The sequence below is a fragment of the Coregonus lavaretus genome (assembly GCF_964263955.1).
Source record: "Coregonus lavaretus genome assembly, chromosome: 24".
Classification (NCBI taxonomy): domain Eukaryota; kingdom Metazoa; phylum Chordata; class Actinopteri; order Salmoniformes; family Salmonidae; genus Coregonus; species Coregonus lavaretus.
Window position 1 is genome coordinate 36,262,803 of NC_140011.1, and position 21,924 is coordinate 36,284,726.

General features: G+C 40.5%; 1 protein-coding gene across 1 annotated transcript in view; it reads left to right on the forward strand.

The window, feature by feature from the left end:
* Nucleotides 1–21,924, forward strand: part of LOC311100042 (zinc finger and BTB domain-containing protein 20-like) — a 40,809-nt gene that overhangs the window by 12,833 nt on the left and 6,052 nt on the right. The window contains exons 3-4 of the mRNA XM_084140784.1: nt 16,407–16,592; nt 20,155–21,684. Coding sequence (XP_083996910.1) covers nt 20,175–21,684 — 1,510 coding nt within the window. The 5' untranslated portion in view covers nt 16,407–16,592; nt 20,155–20,174. The remainder of the gene's footprint in view (nt 1–16,406; nt 16,593–20,154; nt 21,685–21,924) is intronic.

The following is a 21,924-nucleotide window of genomic DNA, read 5'->3' on the forward strand; positions in this document are numbered from 1 at the left end:
ACCCAGAAAGACTCACAGCTGTAATCTCTGCCAAAAGTGTTTCTACAATGTATTGACTCAGGGGTGTGAATACTTATGTAAATGAGATATTTCTGTATTTCATTTTCAATCATTCTACAAACATGTTTTCACTTTGTCATTATGGGGTATTGTGTGTAGATGGGTGTGAAAAATGTTGAATACAGGCTGTAACACAACAACATGTGGAATAAGTGAAGGGGTATGAATACTTTCTAAAGGCACAGTACATATGACTGGTCAAGATTTTATTTGTTCACTGACTATTTGTGTCTGCAACAGCCTTACACAGTATCCAGTGGTTGTGCAAATTATTGTTTTTTACTACCTAGCCTAAATCATGAAGTCACAAAGATGATGCAGTCACTCAAATGTATTTTCATTAAATGTATTGATTGAAGAAATACAGTACATTTTACATGTCGTCTTGTGAAGACGATAGCAGCTAGGCTTTAACTATTTTATAAATTGGTTGTTGCACTTTTCTTGACAAAGTTTCTGTTGAGCAACAACAAAATATTTGTGATCACGATTAGCCTACATACCTCTTTTAATATATATATTTTTTTATTTTACCTTTATTTTACCAGGTTGGTCAAATTTTTCTAATTTAGGGACTTTTTAAGAGTCCCTCTGTCATTATAAATTGTAATATTGAGACAACGCCAAATGGTTTAATGGATAAGTACACTTTTAATACAACACTGTAGTCATCACAGAATATACAGGATGTTTGTCTCTTGATAGTTCACCTTTGCTATTAGCCTAAATCACGTTGCTATTTTCTGAAACAAGCAATGAGCTTCTGGCTCATGGCTTCATTATTGTGAAATGGCTGGCTTTCTTAACAACTTACCCTAGCAACACAGTTATTAATCTATGGGTCAAGTTTATAAAGACCTTATATTTTCAGGTTGTCAGTTTGCATCTACCCCTTCTGGATTAACAGAAAACAATACCTTTGTTTCCTGAATGACAAATACTTTATAAATACTTGGTATAAGTGTATGTTTGTGTGTGTATGTGTGTTTTTTAATTTGATCTATCTCTGATGCAATGTGTAATTGATAACTAAACTTTTGTAGATCATTACAGTAGCTTCATGAGAAACTGGCCAGCAGGCCACTGGCACCGAAGTAAGCTTGAGATTTCATCTGCCAGCATAACAATTATAGAGAGGTCAAAGGTTATGAGAGCTAACAAGATGTATTTATTTATTTTATTTTATTTAACCTTTATTTAACTAGGCAAGTCAGTTAAGAACAAAATCGTATTTACAATGACGGCCTACACCGGCCAAACCCGGACGACGCTGGGCCAATTGTGCGCCGCCCTATGGGACTCCCAATCACGGCCGGTTGTGATACAGCCTGGAATCAAACCAAGGGGTCTGTAGTGATGCCTCAAGCACTGAGATGCAGTGCCTTCGACCACTGCGCCACTCGGGATCCCATACAGTGATACTGTATCTCTTTCATACAGCATACCCATCTTCAGAAATCTATGTTTTGAGTGTGGTATGGTGTAAAGCAATGACAGCGTGCTTTGAATGTAAAATCTATGATTTTTTTCTCCAGATTCCTCACTACGTCCTACAGTACAAGTGATTTACTGTTCCTCTTGAATATCTATTTTCATTTTTTCCCCCTCCAAATTTAGCAGTTGCTATGGACACCTGCCGTGCCTAAATAATAAGACTGTGATTGTGCAAATATCTACTTCTGGGTTAAAGCATTTTAAAGACTGTCCATGAATGGTCAAATGGTTAATCTTTTGAATGACTTTGTGAAACATCAAACCCAATCAAATTAGCATATTGAAAGGCAACCAATCATGGGATTCAAACAGCATCCTGATATTGACTGCTTTTACTAGTACTGTATGTAGTAAGCCTACTGCAAGATGAACTTGGTCAATGGTTTGAGAATAATTAATAGTTGAGCCTCAACCTTGTTTTGAGTTCCTATCTTAATTATTGTTAAAATATTCAAGACAATTGAGATATGCGTAAGTATTTATGATAAAACCGCTGTAACTGCTAAACTGCTTACTGACTATACACTGTAACGTTACTGTAACGGGTTTACTAATGCCTTAGTTATATTAGCTATGTTGACTATAACGTTATTTGAGCTAATATGGTGACAACGATGTAGGCTGTGTGTAGTCACCTGGTCACATACATCTGATGTGTTGTGTCCACAAGTCCACAAACGAAGGGACAAGGTGAGAGGAGGAGAGCGCATAGATGCGAGAAGGAATACAACGTGGCTGCTATGAAAGTAAACTGTGTTTATGCTTGATCAGGGGTGTATACTCTTGACCTGTGTGCACCTACGTTGTAAACTTTAATTCATAGGCTAGGTTGTAGCAACCTCATGATGGGTATAGGGAAAATTAGAGTCTCATGTAGTAGCCTAAACCTATCGATGTTACATTGAACTGGGTGAATGTAATATGAATTACATATGCTGTAATAGAAATAAGACCATGCTCATTATTATTTTTTTGTATAACTTCATATAAATAGCCAAAACTATTTTAAAATACTTATTTCCAAATACATTATTTGTATTTGAAAATACACTTGTCTGTGTATTTGAGTATTTTCAAATACATGCCAATACTTTCCAAGTGTATCTACAAATACATTCCAATATTCAACTACTTGTATTTTCAAAGAAGAAATGTTTAGTAAAATCAGATTTGTATATATTTTGCTTTTTTTTGCAGCATGAAATTTAGAAGTTGTCCTTTTTGGGTGGTGAATAATTTTTTTCTAAATGCTAACTACCATTTGGATAAGCTTGAAATCGATTGGTGGAAGTTGCACTCTTTTTTAAGTATAATGCAGGTATTGGGGACGACATCCATACAAGCATTATAATCTTTATAACCCAACATAGTGTGAAATACACATATAAACAAAATCCTTAATGTGGGTACATTTTGATAGGCGGCAATGAGGAGATTCTGGGGAAGCTAGAGAGGAAGAGGCGAAGCGAGAGGGCTGACTCTGCCCCAAAATCTGTCCACCATGAAAATAAAGCGTTATCCAGTAGAAGTGGGGATTTTTTGTATTTCAGGTCAATGGGAGTGTGTCAAATTTTGTCATCATAAAATTGAATTGCTAATTTGCTACATGAAGCTTATTTGATCGAATAGAAGTTTTGTAATGTTTAGGTTGCAACTTTGTGCCTGTTGTTCACATGCGAATCTGCCCTCTCATTGGCTAAAATGTTCCCGCCTCCTCCCGCCTGCCTTCCGCCTTTGCGGAAATGTATTCCAGTCTATTGTCAGTATATACAATAGATGCTCGTTTTGGTCGAACTCCGACCTAATCTATGTGCTTTTAAAGGGATAGTTCACTACAATAGCCTATCTGTGTCACGTAATCATTTTAGTATTTTCTATATTTTCCATCAGTTCTGTACCTTTTATCTTGTTTTTCTTGCAAACAGACAACATTTGCATTGGTCATTGGTGGAAGAAAACAGCAAAATCTGCTATTATCTAGCTAATTTTAGCAAATTAACCATACAGTAATGGTGGATTGGAGACTAAACTGTAATTACGGAAAATTATTCAGCAATACAGACTTATCCACTTCAGGGTGTAATGTAAAGTTATTAAGTCATTCATACGACTTCATTGTATTGAAGTGCTTTTGAAGTTGGAACGATTTTGGATCAATGAGATTGACAATAACAGTGAATTAGCCAGCTAGCTGAGGTTGGTTAAAGAATTAGCCAATCTTCTCATGAAACGTCACAACTTGTAAACTAGGGGCACAAAGATGATACCAGATTCTCTCACTTGTATTTCCGACTTGGAAGCTCACGTGAACAGTTTTTCAACGTCAGACTGATATTTCTGATAATTCCGATAGCACATGAATGCAGCAATATATCCATCGCAAGTAAGAGAATTCAAACGAATGCTACTTACGTAGCTAGTTCTAGTTGTCTTTGTGCTGGGAATTAGTCCAGTGGTGGAAAAAGTAACCAATTGTCATACTTGAGTAAAAGTAAAGATACCTTAATAGAAAATGACTCCAGTAAAAGTGAAAGTCATCCAGTAAAATAGTGCTTGAGTAAAAATTCTAAAAGTATTTGGTTTTAAAAATACTTAAGTATCAAAAGTAAATATAATTGCTCAAATATACTTAAGTATCAAAAGTAAAAGTAAAAGTATAAATCATTTCAAATTCCTTATATTAAGCAAACCAGGCGACATCATTTTATTTTTTATTTACGGATAGCCAAACAAAGCATGTGTTTAGTGAGTCCACCAGATCAGAGACAGTAGGGATGACCAGGGATGTTATTTTGATAAGTGTGTGAATTAGACCCCTTTCTTGTCCTGCTAAGCATTCACAATGTAACGAGTACTTTTGGATGTCAGGGAAAATGTATGGAGTAAAAAGTACATAATTTTCTTTAGGAATGAAGGGAAGTAAAAGTAAAAGTAGTCAAAAATATAAATAGTAAAGTACAGATACCACCAAAAATGACTTAAGTAGAACTTTCAAGTATTTTTACTTAAGTACTTTACACCACTGAATTAGTCCTATCCAATAGTAGGGTCGGCATGCGGAGGAACAAGTTGATCAGGAAGAACGCTTACGTCCACTTTGAGTTTGAGTAGCAAGTCACATTGGCTACACTGCCCCCTGGTGGAACATCGAGTGTTGACGTCACTACAGAAGTATTTTGAGGCCATTCAAACAAACTACTCTTTACCTTTGTTATCTCAAGATCGTGGGAAACTTGTTGTGATCACCAGATAAGTTTCTCGTTATCTCAAGATAAAGAAAAAATATATATATTTTGTTTCAACAGCCTTTAAAGACTTTCGTACGTTAAACATTTTGGGATGCACATTATTAACACAACCATGACTCAAACAAATGGCATATTAACAAGCAGGGTGGGTTCTTGTGTGGCTATGTCGAAGACACTCATTACTAAGACGCTGGATTGTTAGCATTTCCCATAGGAAAACATGTCACACTTAGCCGGTATGCTAATACTAGCTGGGCATGTGTAATTGTACCGGATAGCTACGATAGTGCCATAGACGAAGAAGAACAGCCTTAGCTAAGCATCTGCATATTGCACAGGGGTTTCCCCCGCTCTGAACGATGGTATTCATGCCCTGTGAGTTGCACCCCCCCCCTCCCAAACACTTTTCCTCATTACAGCTAATGCTAATAAGTGGACTATTGCTAGACAACCATTTTCAGGTCTTGCCATATATTTTCAAGCAGATTTAAGTCAAAACTGTAACTCGGCCACTCAGGAACTTTCACTGTCTTCTTGGTAAGCAACTCCAGTGTAGATTTGGCCTTGTGTTTTAGGTTATTGTCCAAACATAACACTTTGTATTCAGGACAAAAAGTGAATTGCTTTGCCACATTGTTGCAAACAGGATGCATGTTTTGGAATATTTTTATTCTATTCAGGCTTCCTTCTTTTCACTGTGTCAATTAGGTTAGTATTGTGGAGTAACTACAATGTTGTAAATCCATCCTCAGTTTTCTCCTATCACAGCCATTAAACCCTGTAACTCTTTTAAAGTCACCAATGGCCTAATGGTGAAATCCCTGAGCGGTTTCCTTCCTCTCCGGCAACTGAGTTAGGAAGGATGCCTGTATCTTTGTAGTGACTGGGTGTATTGATACACCATCCAAAGTGTAATTAATAACTTCACCATGCTCAAAGGGATATTCAATGTCGGCTTTTAAAACATTCCATCTACCAATAGGTGCTCTTCTTTGCGAGGCATTGGAAAACCTACATGGCCTTTGTGGTTGAATCTGTATTTGAAATTCACTGCTCGACTGACGGACCTTACAGATAATTGTTTGTGTGGGGTACACAGATGAGGTAGTCATAAAAAAAAATGTTAAACACTATTATTGCATACAGAGTGAATCCATGCAACTTATTATTATGTGATTTGTTAAGCACATTTTTACTCTTGAACTTATTTAGGCTTGCCATAACAAAGAGGTTGAATACTTATTGACTCATGACTTTTAAGTTTTTAATTTGTAATTAATTTGTAGAAATTTCGAAAAACATAATTCCACTTTGACCTTATGGGGTATTGTGTGTATGCCAATTTTAAATTCAGGCAGTAACACAACAAAATGTGGAAAAAGTCAATGGTTGTGAATACTTTCTGAAAGCACTGTCTGTCACAACCAAATGGGACCTTTTAACTTAAGGCAACATATCTTGCATTCGGAAAGTATTCAGACCCCTTGACTTTTTCCATAGTTTGTTACGTTACAGCCTTATTCTAAAATAGATTAAATAAAACATTTTCCTGTCATGATCGTTATGAGAAGCGGACCAAGGCGCAGCGTGATAGGCGTACATACTTTTAATAAGTGCCTAAGTATGGCCCCCAATCAGAGACAACGAGCTACAGCTGTCTCTGATTGGGAACCACCCTGGCCAACATAGAAATAAACGATCTAGAACAAAACCCATAGAAAACTAAACATAACAAGTCCACACCCTGGCTCAACATTTAAGAGTCCCCAGAGCCAGGGCGTGACATTTCCTCATCAATCTACACACAATACCTCATAATGGCAAAGCGAAAACAGGTTTTTAGACATTTTTGCAAATTTATAAAAAATAAAAAACAGAAATACCTTATTTACATAAATATTCAGACCCTTTGCTACGAGACTCGAAATTGAGCTCAGGTGCATTCTTTTTCCAATGATCATCCTTGAGATGTTTCTACAACTTGATTGGAGTCCACCTGTGGTAAATTCAGTTGATTGGACATGATTTGGAAAGGCACACACCTGTCTATATAAGGTCCCACAGTTGCCATGAGGTTGAAGGAATTGTCCGTAGAGCTCCGAGACTGGATTGTGTCGAGGCACAGATCTAGGGAAGGGTACCAGCATTGAAGGTCCCCAAGAACACAGTGGCCTCCATCATTCTTAAATGGAAGAAGTTTGGAACCACCAAGACTCTTCCTAGAGCTGGCCACCCGGCCAAACTGAGCAATCGGGGGAGAAGGGCCTGGGTCAGGGAGGTGACCAAGAACCCGATAGTCACTCTGACAGAGCTCCAGAATTCCTCTGTGGAGATGGGAGAACCTTCCAGAAGGACAAGCATCTCTGCAGCACTCCACCAATCAGGCCTTTATGGTAGAGTGGCCAGACAGAAGCCACTCCTCAGTAAAAGGCACATGACAGCCCGCTTTGAGTTTGCCAAAAAGCACCTAAAGGACTCTCAGACCATGAGAAACAAAATTCTCTGGTCTGATGAAACCAAGATTGAACTCTTTGGCCTGAATGCCAAGCGTCACGTCTGGAGGAAACCTGGCACCATCCCTACGGTGTAGCATGGTAGTGGCAGCATCATGCTGTGGGGGTGTTTTTCAGCGGCAGGGACTGGGAGACAAGTCAGGATTGAGGGAAAGATGAACAGAGCAAACTACAGAGAGATCCTTGATGAAAACCTGCTCCAGAGCACTCAGGACCTCAGACTGGGGCGAAGGTTCACCTTCCAACAGGACAACGACCCTAAGCACACAGCCAAGACAATGCAAGAGTGGCTTCGGGACAAGTCTCTGAATGTCCTTGAGTGGCCCAGCCAGAGCCCGGACTTGAACCCGATCGAACATCTCTGGAGAGACCTGAAAATAGCTGTGCAGCGACACTCCCCATCCAACCTGACAGAGCTTGAGAGGATCTGCAGAGAAGAAATGGGAGAAACTCCCCAAATACAGGTGTGCCAAGCTTGTAGCGTCATACCCAAGAAGACTCAAGGCTGTAATCGCTGCCAAAGGTGCTTCAACAAAGTACTGAGTAAAGGGTCTGAATACTTATGTAAATGTGATTTTTCCATTTTTTATTTTCAATACATTTGCTAAAAATTCTAAAAACCTGTTGAGGGAAAAAAACAATTTAATCAATTTTAGAATAAGGCTGTAACATAACAAAATTTGGAAAAAGTCAAGGGGTCTGAATACTTTCCCAATGCACTGTATGTTATAGATTGGTGCATAATGTAACTTCTCAGTAGTGCTTTCATTTCTGAGATGCTATGGCATTAGCTTTCTACCATTTTTGGTAAGTTCCTTACCTAAAATGTTGTAATTTTACTGGAACAACAGTCAGTAATTTCAACATCCTGACCCTGCCACTTCCTTTGGTAATCTGAGGGATGGACTAGGGACATGTAACCATTGGCACTTTCATAGATATGGATGCAAGGACTGACATTGCTACTGTAATGATAATTTTTAAACAATTTTTTGAAGCTATACATTGTTTTCAAAGACTCAAATGACCAAAGAACATTAAGAATGGAGTAAGATGACCTTAGATTAGAACATGACCTAACCCTCAGGAGTCCTCTTTTTGTTGGGGGGGCAATGTTTATCATCTCATTTATCATGTATGAAATCATTCTCATGTTTTGAGTGGTGGTATTGCTTTAACTTAAATGGACTGTAGTATTGGCACGTACTGGACCAATTACTATACCTTTATAAACATGCCCATCGTGTATGTTTCAACTTCGTTTAGTCCAACACATTACTAAAATTAGAAAAATGTGTAAGGAATGTTAGACTACACAGCACATTATGACAATGTGGCCTTTTTTTGGGGGGGGGGGGGGGGATTTTTATATATTTGAAGCTGTGTAGGTGTTTTGTTAATGTTGTTTTCAAACGTGATGGATTTTCTGACATCAGAGTTCATATGCAGACCAAAGGTTAATCAATTAAAACCTGAGATTGAGTTGTTGTTTTCCAGTATGGGTGCATTAAGTGTATTATCAGGTAATTTCCATGTTTATAGTTAATAGCACAAGGGCTTGATTTTAGAACACTCAATGGTAATAAGAGATGTAGTACTGTATATTGCTCATTAATTTAATTACCCAACAGAATGTTGTTGGGAGAGAACTGAACATTCAATTGCCCAATAATTTATTCAGATCAGAGTGGCATTTGCAGTATTGTTCAATTGTGGTATACAAATTGTTCAGATGTGGTATACAAATTGGTGAAATGATGTGCAATGTAGCTCCTTGCAGTGAATGAATAGATGTAGACCTATGTGTATTATGTTATTCAAGTTATTCAAATAATTTTTCGAATGTATGTGAAATTATAGAAATGCTGTGATTAAATAGTAGGCCTGCTGCTACAGGGTTTGACCTCTGTCAAACTGTCACAACAATACTGTAACATTTGTTTTTAACGTATAAATCACATTTGCTACTCTTATGACATTTGTGACTATAATTATTTCATCTGGTGTGAAAAGGTTTTTGGGGCAATTTCATCAGTGTGCAAATACTTACCATTCATTCATAAGTGTTGAAAGCTGACCCATTTTCTTATGCTTAATTTTTGGTAGTATAAATAACAATTGTGATGAAATGATGGTTGAACCAGATTGTTTTGACAGATTTTATAGATTTCCCTTTACTTTACAGTTATTGATAGTATTCAGGTGCAACAACAAAAAGTAGCAAAACACTGCATGCTGCGTTAATGTCTGTTTGCTATTAACACTAAATAGAATCAGAATAGGTCTGAATATCCTTCTGAATGGTACAGTATGCACAGTATGCACAACACAATACACATCACAGATTATTCATCGCCCAAGGAAACAAATGGGTTGGTTCATTTCCATTAAAATCCCTTGCCCCGTCCCTCTGTAGGCACACATGTATCAAGGAGAAAATATATGCTTGTGGTGTGTATTGTAAGTAACATTTGCATATTCAAGATGTATATTATTCACATGGCTAACATCGTCTCCTTTCACAAACCCGCCTCTCATCTCTGTCCTCAACCCCATCCTGCACCCCCACCTTTTTTTCATTTTCCCACTAGATTAAACTGATTTCCAAATTTGGCGCAGTGTTCTTCATGAGGTTGCCAACTAATTAAGGCAGGCTAGGCAGCTCTGACTAACCTGGAGTCAGACTGGTGATGCTGCTCTCTTCCCTTCTCTCCTTCTTTTTTTCTTCCTGTGGTCTTTGTTGTGGCAGCAGGGCATGGCACTGGCAGTCTGGAGCATTGTGTCTGATTTCTAGCAGACGAACTGACCTCTGGGGACTTATTGACAGCTATCTCTACAGAGAGACACACAGTGCAGTGCAGGGAGAGAGAGAAAGGGAGAGCTGTGGAAAGGCTTGGGGAAGATCAATATCAGACACATAAATGCATTATAATAGTATAGTTTGATTCCCTTTGAACAGGGACGAAAATACAAAATTATACAGATTTGGCAGAGGCATAAGTAGTGGAAGAAAATGGCTGCCTCCAAAAAGGATCTAATTAATTTTGAAGGATCATCATCAGCCCCTTTCGTCCAAGGCAGGGGAGGGAGGGAGACCCCTGGACTGATTAGCATTCACTGCAGGTAGGAGCTGGCTGCTGCTCACCCACTGTGTCACAGCTAAAATGGAATCACTGTTGTGAGTGGCAGTCTGGAAAGCAGAAGTGTGCTTCCCTTCGTCTGCTCCTTTGTGCCCCTATTCACCTCACTATTCAACGCTCAGCCAGGTGGATTTACATGTCTAGATTGCAACTGAGACTAGGGAGGAAATATATATGCTTGTGTTGCCTAAAACTGGCCATGCAGAGGCCTTTGTCATCAGGTCACCATAGAATGACACTAACCTAACGTTACCACACTATTAAACCTGCATTTGCTGGCTTTTGTAAGCTAGTGTAAATTCCCTCTTGATTTCAGCACTTTGTGACACTTTTAAAAAATAACTAGAAAAAGTTAATTTCCTCAAGTTAAAAGTGAGTGAGGGAGTGCATACTGTGTGTGTGTGTGTGGTGAATGGTCAATTTCTATGACATTCCTTATTATAGAATGTACTATTGTACTTTAATTCAAATTCTATAGATATAGGTCTGACGTTTAGTTACTCAGTGTTGGGCAATGGGCATACCGAATAGGCAATGTACGTACATAGAGGTTAACCAGTGACTACGGTCCTGGCAAGTGTGCTTACATATTAAACTTGATCAGGGGTCCGCAAGGGTAGCTGCTGGGACCTTATTGTGATTGTATGGATTATTAGGGGTCAGAAGACAATTGAGGGTGTTGCATTGGTTTGTTCCAGCTGTTGCCACACAACACTCAATCTTTTCAGTTGCATAGCAATTAGGGGTGTGAATGTTTAAATGTTTTAGGGTGTGAGCGTTTAAACGTTAAAACATTTAAACGAAGTTGGGATCCTTAAAGTTAAGAAAAATCCCTAACCGAAAAACTATGTTTCTTTCCCACACATAATTAAAATCACAGTGCAGTTATCACGAAACATTATTTTCCGTGTTATAGCCTAACTAGACTATATGGCTATAAAAGCCTGGGGAAAGTTGGGTAGTTTAAATAGAACCAGAGAGGAAGAGGCGAACTTTAGGCTACTTTGGTGAATTTGCGAGGCATGTAATACAATTAAGACATTGTGAGATGCAGATTACCAAGACATATGCGCACGGTTCTGCCTGCCCCTCCTCTCTCTCCCTCATGCTGGCCGGCCTGCTCTTTCTCTTAGCTAATGACACTAGTGTGTGTTCAGTCTTCGGTCTGTTGCGTGTAGAATATCCTAGTTTAGGCTATTCATGGGAATGATGTTGCCTGGATACAGTATCTTCGGGCCAGTCTTGTGAGCACGGGGTAGGCTACTCTTCGTTGCAGAGTGGATGGGGGTGTTTTTGTCTCCTAATATGAAATTACAGTAGGCTACCGGTATAGCCTGTATCGATGACCCTTTTCAGATATAATGGTATGTGCCCCCTTGAAAGCACCTCGTAGTGTAGCCTGCACCCTGTAAGGGCAGGCTACACTACGTCTTTTTAAACGCTGACACAAAAACTTTTTTAAATTGTCTGAAAAGTGATCAATTATTAACATGCTACTGTAGCTGTGTTCTATGTCTGTAAAGGGTTGTGGTAGATATAACTTCATTGCCCGGCCCTAGCAGTCATACATATGTAATAGGACCATTATTCTGCATTGTGAATTGATGTGGAATTTTGTGATTTAAAGGAAAACCGATAAAACAATTGCAGTTTAGACGTTAAGAAAAATCCCTAACAGCAATGGCTTCAGACTTAGTTCTTAGCATCATTGGAAGGTATTTTGCTAAGTCCCTATATTAAAATAATATGGCTGGTGGCGTAGTTGGCAAGGCTAACTAATACTTGTTTCTGTTGAGCTGTTTGACCTAAAACCACAGCAGTGGCTCGTTATGGAAACATGGTGCCATTTTGTCCAAGATGGAAAACAAGCTGCAACACATGCTTACAGCTATATTTACTGTGCCTCAAACTATAATTCAATAAAACGATAGGAGGGGCACACAACTGGCATAGAGGTGATGCTGTATGTCCATCTTCTGTAGTGTAACCACAGGCATTTGGTTGTTAGGAAGCCGGTTAAAGAGGTCCACTTTTTTTTATTTGACCTTTATTTTAACAGGGAGTCCCATTGAGACCAATAATCTATTTCGCAATGGAGCACTGCATGTATCCAGGTAGAACCCTTTTGGTTCCAGGTAGAACCCATATGGGTTCATTGTACTGTAGAACCCTTTCCACATATTTTTTAGTTTTTCCAAAGGTTGTATGTGACTGCTTCTGTGCATCTACAGATGTAGGATCTTAATTTGATCACCCTGTGGCAGGAGAACATCTGTAAGTGTATTTGAGGTTTAAAAAGGGTTTCTGAAGTTTGTAACCCCGCCCCCCAATAAAAAAAAAAGAACGTATGAAAAATTTATTAACACAACAAAAATGTCCAATCATTATAATCCACATAATAATTCACATTTCCTGTTCCAGCAGGATAATTTTCCTGCTGTAGCATACTGGCTCAAATTAAGATCCTACATCTATACAAAGCAGTGTTTAATTACATTAATCTGGCTGGTCTGCCAGGGGCATAGGCCTACTAATACAATGGAAAGTATGCAAGGATAAATAAAGCCCTTTTTAGAAAAATAAATATCTGAGCTCAGAGCAGACTGGGCAAGATAACCAAAAGCAGAGAATAAATCTGTTGAATAGATAAATGACATAAAGCATTTATGGAGACAATTCAGTATTCATTACCGTCACATGCTATGTCTTGTTTGTCTGTTGTAGTTATTACCTTTTGATTAGTCTCTCTTAAAGTTAATACAAGTTGTGTTACTTGATGCCAGTATATTTTCCCAGAGTCAAATATTTTTTGGCTCCTTAGAAATATTAAAATGGTTGTTGGTTGCCCAAATACCCCTCTACTAATGTTTACAGTTTAATCAAGCTTAGTGCTTTAGCCCAGGAAGAGTAGCTGCTGCTTCAGCAACAGCTAATGGGATCCTAATAAAATACCAAATACATGATATTCCTACAGTATAGTGTATGATCATATTCATGAAGATCATTCAGTAAGTAGATTGCAATAGATGAAAGACACATGGCAACAAATGTTTAATATGGGAAGACATTTGTTTGTATTGTACTATAGGCACTGTCCACCACAAAAAAAGAGGAAACCACAATGGAATGGTTCAAAGCAAATATGGGTATTTATCCTTTAGCCAACTTCATGATATATTCAGGTTTATTTGAATTTGACATATGGACATTTCCTCCATTTTGTGAACAGTTGTGAGGACCTACAGGACAAACCTGAGGATGCTCACATCGTCTACGGTTGGCCTTTTACTGTTTGTACCCATGCATACTCACATGTATAGCTTAGCATCTCTGTAAACCTGAGAATCACACACTGGGTGTAGTTGAATGCCTTTTTGTGTTTCTTCAGCAATGCCTTATGTGTTACTTATATCTCAGTTGACTGTTACTAATCGTAAGGTCTTACTATGGTGCGCCATAGTAACGCCATTTTGTCTATTTTAGTATTGATATACAGTACCAGTCAAAGGTTTGGACACACCTACTCATTCAAGGGTTTTTATTTATTTTTACTATTTTCTACATTGTAGAATAATAGTGAAGAGATCAAAACTATGAAATAACACATATGGAATCATGTAGTAACCAAAAAAGTGTTAAACAAATCAAAATATATTTGAGATTTGAGATTCTTCAAATAGCCACCCTTTGCCTTGATGACAGCTTTGCACACTCTTGGCATGAGTAGGTGTGTCCAAACTTTTGACTGGTAGTGTACAAAAAACAGAATAGCGAGCTATAGAGATATAGGAACTGGGAAAAACATACATTTGAAATCACATTCAGTACTGCCTTGGCACACACATACATACACACATACACACACACACTGTTGGAGTCCTTCATATTGGAGAACAATCCTTTCGCCATTGTTGCAACCTTTTATTCAATTAAATCAAGCTCCTGAGTCCTCTGTAAGTCCTCTCAAGGCATGTTGTAGAATTTTCTGGTCTCTCTCAATGCTTTTCTGAGAAGTCTCTGAGATCTTGAGTATATGTACAGTGAGGGAAAAAAGTATTTGATCCCCTGCTGATTTTGTACGTTTGCCCACTGACAAAGAAATGATCAGTCTATAATTTATTTGAACAGTGAGAGACAGAATAACAGCAAAAAAATCCAGAAAAACAAATGTCAAAAATGTTATGAATTGATTTGCATTTTAATGAGGGAAATAAGTATTTGACCCCCTCTCAATCAGAAAGATTTCTGGCTCCAAGGTGTCTTTTATACAGGTAACGAGCTGAGATTAGGAGCACACTCTTAAAGGGAGTGCTCCTAATCTCAGTTTGTTACCTGTATAAAGGACACCTGTCCACAGAAGCAATCAATCAATCAAATTCCAAACTCTCCACCATGGCCAAGACCAAAGAGCTCTCCAAGGATGTCAGGGACAAGATTGTAGACCTACACAAGGCTGGAATGGGCTACAAGACTATCGCCAAGCAGCTTGGTGAGAAGGTGACAACAGTTGGTGCGATTAATCGCAAATGGAAGAAACACAAAATAACTGTCAATCTCCCTCGGCCTGGGGCTCCATGCAAGATCTCACCTTGTGGAGTTGCAATGATCATGAGAACGGTGAGGAATCAGCCCAGAACTACACGGGAGGATCTTGTCAATGATCTCAAGGCAGCTGGGACCATAGTCACCAAGAAAACAATTGGTAACACACTACGCCGTGAAGGACTGAAATCCTGCAGCGCCCGCAAGTTCCCCCTGCTCAAGAAAGCACATATACAGGCCCGTCTGAAGTTTGCCAATGAACATCTGAATGATTCAGAGGAGAACTGGGTGAAAGTGTTGTGGTCAGATGAGACTAAAATCGAGCTCATTGGCATCAACTCAACTCGCCGTGTTTGGAGGAGGAGGAATGCTGCCTATGACCCCAAGAACACCATCCCCACCGTCAAACATGGAGGTGGAAACATTGTGCTTTGGGGGTGTTTTTCTGCTAAGGGGACAGGACAACTTCACCGCATCAAAGGGACGATGGAGGGGGCCATGTACCGTCAAATCTTGGGTGAGAACCTCCTTCCCTCAGCCAGGGCATTGAAAATGGGTCGTGGATGGGTATTCCAGCATGACAATGACCCAAAACACACAGCCAAGGCAAGAAAGGAGTGGCTCAAGAAGAAGCACATTAAGGTCATGGAGTGGCCTAACCAGTCTCCAGACCTTAATCCCATAGAAAATCTGTGGAGGGAGCTGAAGGTTTGAGTTGCCAAACATCAGCCTCGAAACCTTAATGACTTCTCCAAGAAACGTCTGACCTCTGTGATTGCCAACAAGGGTTTTGCCACCAAGTACTAAGTCATGTTTTGCAGAGGGGTCAAATACTTATTTCCCTAATTAAAATGCTAATCAATTTATAACATTTTTTACATGGGTTTTTCTGGATTTTGTTGTTGTTATTCTGTCTCTCACTGTTCAAATAAACCTACCATTAAAATTAGACTGATCGTGTCTTTGTCAGTCGGCAAATGTACAAAATCAGCAGGGGATCAAATACTTTTTACCCTCACTAGCCTTTGACCTTTGACCTTTAATTCAGAACGAAAAAATATGATACAGTATGAGGAGTATAATATCTTTGTTGGTAAATAAGACTGGAATGTGGAAGGATCTCCTTTGGCAGGGTGTGGTTCACTGACCAGTAGTTTAGATAACGACTGAAAAGAGATTTGGCCCTGTGACCATGTGATTTCTAACCTTGACATATAATTGGCGGTCAAGTGTCCACTAGAGTAAACTGCCTTAAATTGGTCTAGAAGGTCCACTCACTCTTTATCTTAGAAATTATAACATATCCAGATTGCATTGCTCGCTTCGGTCTCTACATATCAAGGTTAGACACCTATACATTTCTTTCTCAGAATGACCATGTTGATTTATGAATTCTCTTTTTCCCCCAGGGTGGTATTGAAGAGACCACTGTGGCCCTGTGGCAGAGCGACCTATGATAGTGGCAGTAGAGAGGACTGAAGGGATAGCCTAGCACTGGTCTTTCCACAGCCACCTCCACCAGCAACCTGTAGCAGTGTGCCCTGTGCCTCATCACCAGCCTCACACACATCTTCTCAACAAAGAGTCATCTGACTGTGAGTATATTTCTGTGGTCGGTCAGTTGGTCAGTCGGTTGGTCGGTTGGTCAGTCTGTCGGTGGCACCCATAGTTAGGCTACTCTGGCCACTGTATCTCTAGCTGCATGGGTGTGTATCTCATTTATTAACAGACATTCAATATGGTTTTATAAATATATACCAAAGCTGTCCTGCTGTCACGGCATGTTGCAATCATCCCTTTTTTCTCTTTCTGATTGTATTAAGCCTACTGGCTGTGATTTGAGGATGTTTGTTTTAATTATTTTTTCATTTGTTTTTCCATTTTTATTTATTATAATTATTTCAATCATTTGGTTTCCCAAGAGTAAATAAAAATAAATGGTGTTCATTAGTTCTTCCCTTGGTTTTGATAGCATGTCTTATATAAAACATTAAAGTAAATAGACACATGCTGTAGATTCAAGGCTTTTATTTTCTCTGGCAGATGGTCAAAGGTAATCACTTGAGCTAAAAGCAAGGCATGGCCATGAGTATACATTATACATTATCTAGGAAGATCTTGATGATTGTGTTAAACATTAAAGGGAAGATTGCAGAATTAGGTTGCTGTTAAACATACTGATTGATTTCATCCTTCCAACTAAAAGTCCCAATACAACATATCACTTTACATTAGAATTTTGGGAGAAATGTATATTTTATCCGAATTTGACCGAGGTCATGTCGGAAAAGCGTTCGGAATAGTGACTTCAAGAGAAGGACACAAGTGAAGCCACAATCCACATAAGACGGTAAAGACCCCCATCATACCGAGTCCAGCATTTCTCATACTTTTACACAAAATCAAGATAAACATTTACCATCATAGTAGATATTGAACGTATATAACCAAACTGGCTAAAACTCTGTTGTTGGCCGATGGTAGCTATTGCTAGCCACATGCTAACCTGAGTGCTAACGTTACTAGCAGTAGTAACAGTAAATCCAGGGATAATTGCTAACACAAACATTGGCTACCATGATATCCTGCAAGTTAGATCGGCCAATAAAGGTCAGGCAGTTCAGAAAAAAAGACATACCTTGAAATAAACAATTACATTAAACCGAAAGGTATTTGACTATTCATTTCTGCAAAACGTGCAGTGTTGATGAGGTTGTTGTAGCTTGCTTGCTTGCTAGCTAGCTAGCTTATTCCATCCCCAAACACCATGTTAGATCTGAGTGGGCCAATTCGTTTTGCCTGGCCCGGTGCATTTAGATAGCTGGCTATATTATTTTTAAAATAATCTACTAGCAACATAACATGACAAAACTCTTTGAGCACTTTAGTACCTACTTACCTGATTGGCCTCCATCACCAAAGCCACCAGCAGGCTGTTCATTTCTTGACGTCAAAGCTGCAATGTATAGTTGATATAGGAGTTTTTTATAAATGTAATTCAAATTGCGAAAATGTTTTATACACTTTTGCATAAAGAACGTTTTAGATGGAATATAATCAATCTACGTTGTTAGATTTGTGGAATATACTGTATATCGTGCCACCTTTCCTTTACGATTGCATAGGAGAGAAGCCTGATTTCATTGTATTTTTACAGCTGTTGCATATGATAATTACAAGGGTGATGGTAGTGAAAGGGGGTCAGGTGCTATAAGGATTAACTAGCGTACAGGATGTACCCAGAGGGTAAAGGGGGAGGTACTGTATAATAGCAGTGGTTTTAAGAACCCCTGTGCTCTGGGTGTGGATTATGTGGATGAATGAATTTATGTAAAACGTATACGATTGTATGAACAGCTGTTCAGTCTTACAGAAAAGCCATTCATGTTTTTTTAGGACAGTATAACGTAGAGGCTGTTTGCTGGAGGGCTAATGCTAAATAATATTTAGGGATTTGATACTTTTTCTGCTATCAAAGTGGTTAATAAAATATGTTGTTAATGGTGAAATGGTAGAAAACCAAACACCACATTGAAACTATTTAATGAATCTAGATTCCATGTGTGGAATGACAAAGCTATTGGATGTATTTAATTGTCATATCCAGTCTTTTTCAACTGATCTACAAATGTCAGCTAGAAAAGTCAAGCATTATTCAACAAGTCAGTTGTACATTGTCTTTGTAGCATTTTGTTAATACTACATTTAGATATCTAAGAGGAGCTTTAACAATGCATGAATTGAGAGCAATAATGTTACGCTTGAAATATCATGGCGCCATCTCTGAATATATATTTTTCGTAGCTGAGCCAATTTGTAGATGTGAGTTTATCATTTACAGTTTGTGTTCAGGGCAGGCACTACTCCATTTGTGAGGATGGCCTAAACATTGTCAGACCAAATTTTAGCAAACGAGTCGGGCGCAAATACCAGCTTAAACACTGCTTAGTTGTGTAACGTCCCGAAATTGGGAGAGCAGAGGGTAGGATAGTTAGGGAGCACCATCACTGGGAGAGCAGAGGGTAGGATAGTTAGGGAGCGCCATCACTGGGAGAGCAGAGGGTAGGATAGTTAGGGAGCACCATCACTGGGAGAGCAGAGAGTAGGATAGTTAGGGAGCACCATCACTAGGAGAGCAGAGGGTAGGATAGTTAGGGAGCACCATCACTGGGAGAGCAGAGAGTAGGATAGTTAGGGAGCACCATCACTAGGAGAGCAGAGGGTAGGATAGTTAGGGAGCACCATCACTGGGAGAGCAGAGGGTAGGATAGTTAGGGAGCACCATCACTGGGAGAGCAGAGAGTAGGATAGTTAGGGAGCACCATCACTAGGAGAGCAGAGGGTAGGATAGTTAGGGAGCACCATCACTGGGAGAGCAGAGGGTAGGATAGTTAGGGAGCACCATCACTGGGAGAGCAGAGGGTAGGATAGTTAGGGAGCACCATCACTGGGAGAGCAGAGGGTAGGATAGTTAGGGAGCACCATCATTGGAAGAGCAGAGGGTAGGATTGTTAGGGAGCACCATCACTGGGAGAGCAGAGCGTAGGATAGTTAGGGAGCACCATCATTGGGAGAGCAGAGGGTAGGATTGTTAGGGAGCACCATCACTGAGCACGCGGGCGGACGGGTGATAAACTAAGCCTATTAGTCTAAACCCAGAGCACCACCTACTGGGGGTTTAGAGTCTCTTAGAAAATATACCACCAGGGCTTTTAAGATGGGAACAAAACTAATGGGATGGGGATCCATCTTGATTGTCTCTTTCCCTCTATCGCCCTACAGATCCTTTGTCGTGCAGTTTTGTGCAGAAATTCATCCAACTACTAACCAGCTAGCTAGTTTACCTTTGACAGATTTGATTGTTTCAATATCAAATGCCAACATCTTATGAAAATAAGATCACCACCGAAATGTGAGGAAAGCACATGGGGTGGATGGAGAAGGTCATTTGTTGAAGTGGATTAAATGTGGCATTTATGTGCTAAATATCCTGATTATATCCCTGCAGTGCAGCTGTGTTCCATCTCAAAATGTATTTGATAATCATTATCCAATTTTTTTTTATTAGATAATGCTCATCATGTGGCCCACATTTAGAATTTCTAAAGGTTTATTCATTATTTAAAATGTTTTGTGTTTTTTTTCTTCTGTGTCCAGGTGACATCTGTTGCAAGGGGATGACCGAGCGCATTCATAACATCAATCTCCACAACTTCAGCAATTCTGTACTTGAGACCCTCAATGAGCAGCGCAACCGCGGGCACTTCTGTGACGTGACTGTTCGGATCCATGGAAGCATGCTGCGAGCCCACCGCTGCGTGCTGGCCGCTGGGAGCCCCTTCTTTCAGGACAAGCTTCTCCTGGGCTACAGTGACATTGAGATCCCCTCTGTGGTCTCGGTGCAGTCCATCCAGAAGCTGATAGACTTCATGTACAGCGGGGTCTTGCGGGTGTCCCAATCGGAGGCTCTCCAGATCCTCACTGCTGCCAGCATCCTGCAGATCAAGACGGTCATCGATGAGTGCACCCGCATCGTGTCCCAGAATGTGGGCCTGGCCGGTCCAGGGGGGTTCCCTGTCAACCCAGGGGACTCTGGGCAGGAGACTCCCCGGGGCACGCCTGAGTCAGGCACCTCTGGGCCCAGCAGCGATGCAGAGTCAGGGTACATGCAGGCTACGTCCCAGCAGAGCCTTGAGCGTGCCTACACATCGCTGTACTCCTACTCGGGCCTCTCACTGCAGAATGGAACCCGTGAGCGCTCCCACTACGTAACCAGTATGACAACAAGCTACGACCCAGCCCTCAGCACGCAGAAGGACCAGCACGACCAGGACCCGCCGTGGATCACCCGCATCCATGAAAGGTCACAGCAGATGGAACGCTTCCTATCCACCCCTGAGACCACCCACTGCCGCAAGCAGCCCCGACCGGTACGCATACAGACAGGAGGCATGCACATAAAGCAGGAAGTAGAGGATGAGTACAGCTGCTATGGTATGGATGAGTGCACAGAAGACACTGACCACGTTGAGGGTGTGGAGACTGAACCGAAGGGTGAAAGCTTTGACTCAGGGGTAAGCTCCTCCATCGGTACTGAGCCAGACTCCGTGGACCAGCACCAGTACCCGGTGGGCTTTGGGAGGGAAGGGGGTGGAGAGGGGACCCCACTGCAGATCGAGGTCGATGACTCCTCCCCAGAGCAGATTCATGAGACGGAGGAAGGGGGTACATCCCACAGCACTAGCGACAGTAACATGTTGCAGCCCCTGCCCAACCCAATCATGGCCCAGTCTCTGCCAAGTGCCCTACTCTATATGCGTCAGGCCGAACCTCATACCAGCAACCTGAGGATGCCGCTCACCATGACCAGCAACACCCAGGTAATGGGCACGGCTGGCAACTCCTACCTGCCCACTCTGTTTGCCACACAGTCGGCCAGCAACAACAAGCCCTTCCTCTTCAGCCTGCAACAGTCCATGGGAGGCCAGCAGCCCCAGTTTGTGTCCGGGCCACCCCCTAGTATGCCCTCATTCCCTCAGCAGTTGACGGTACAGCAGCAGGCAGCGCGGGAACAGCAGCAGGCGGCCCAGATGGGACCGGGGGAGAAGAAGCCCTATGAGTGCACTCTCTGCACTAAAACCTTTACTGCTAAACAGAACTACGTCAAACACATGTTTGTGCACACTGGTGAGTACACTGGCTCCTCCTACCATTCTGCATGTGACACTAGTATATTGCCATGAGTGGTTGGGGTTTCAAATCATTTCCCTATACATTTGCAAACATAAAATACACAAACACAATGAATAATTATTTTAGTTTAGATGTAGCAATGGATTTTTATTTAACTATGCTGAGACCAAGGTCTCTTTCACAGATGAGCCCTGTATACACCTCAATGTACACTATATACATCAATATACACAT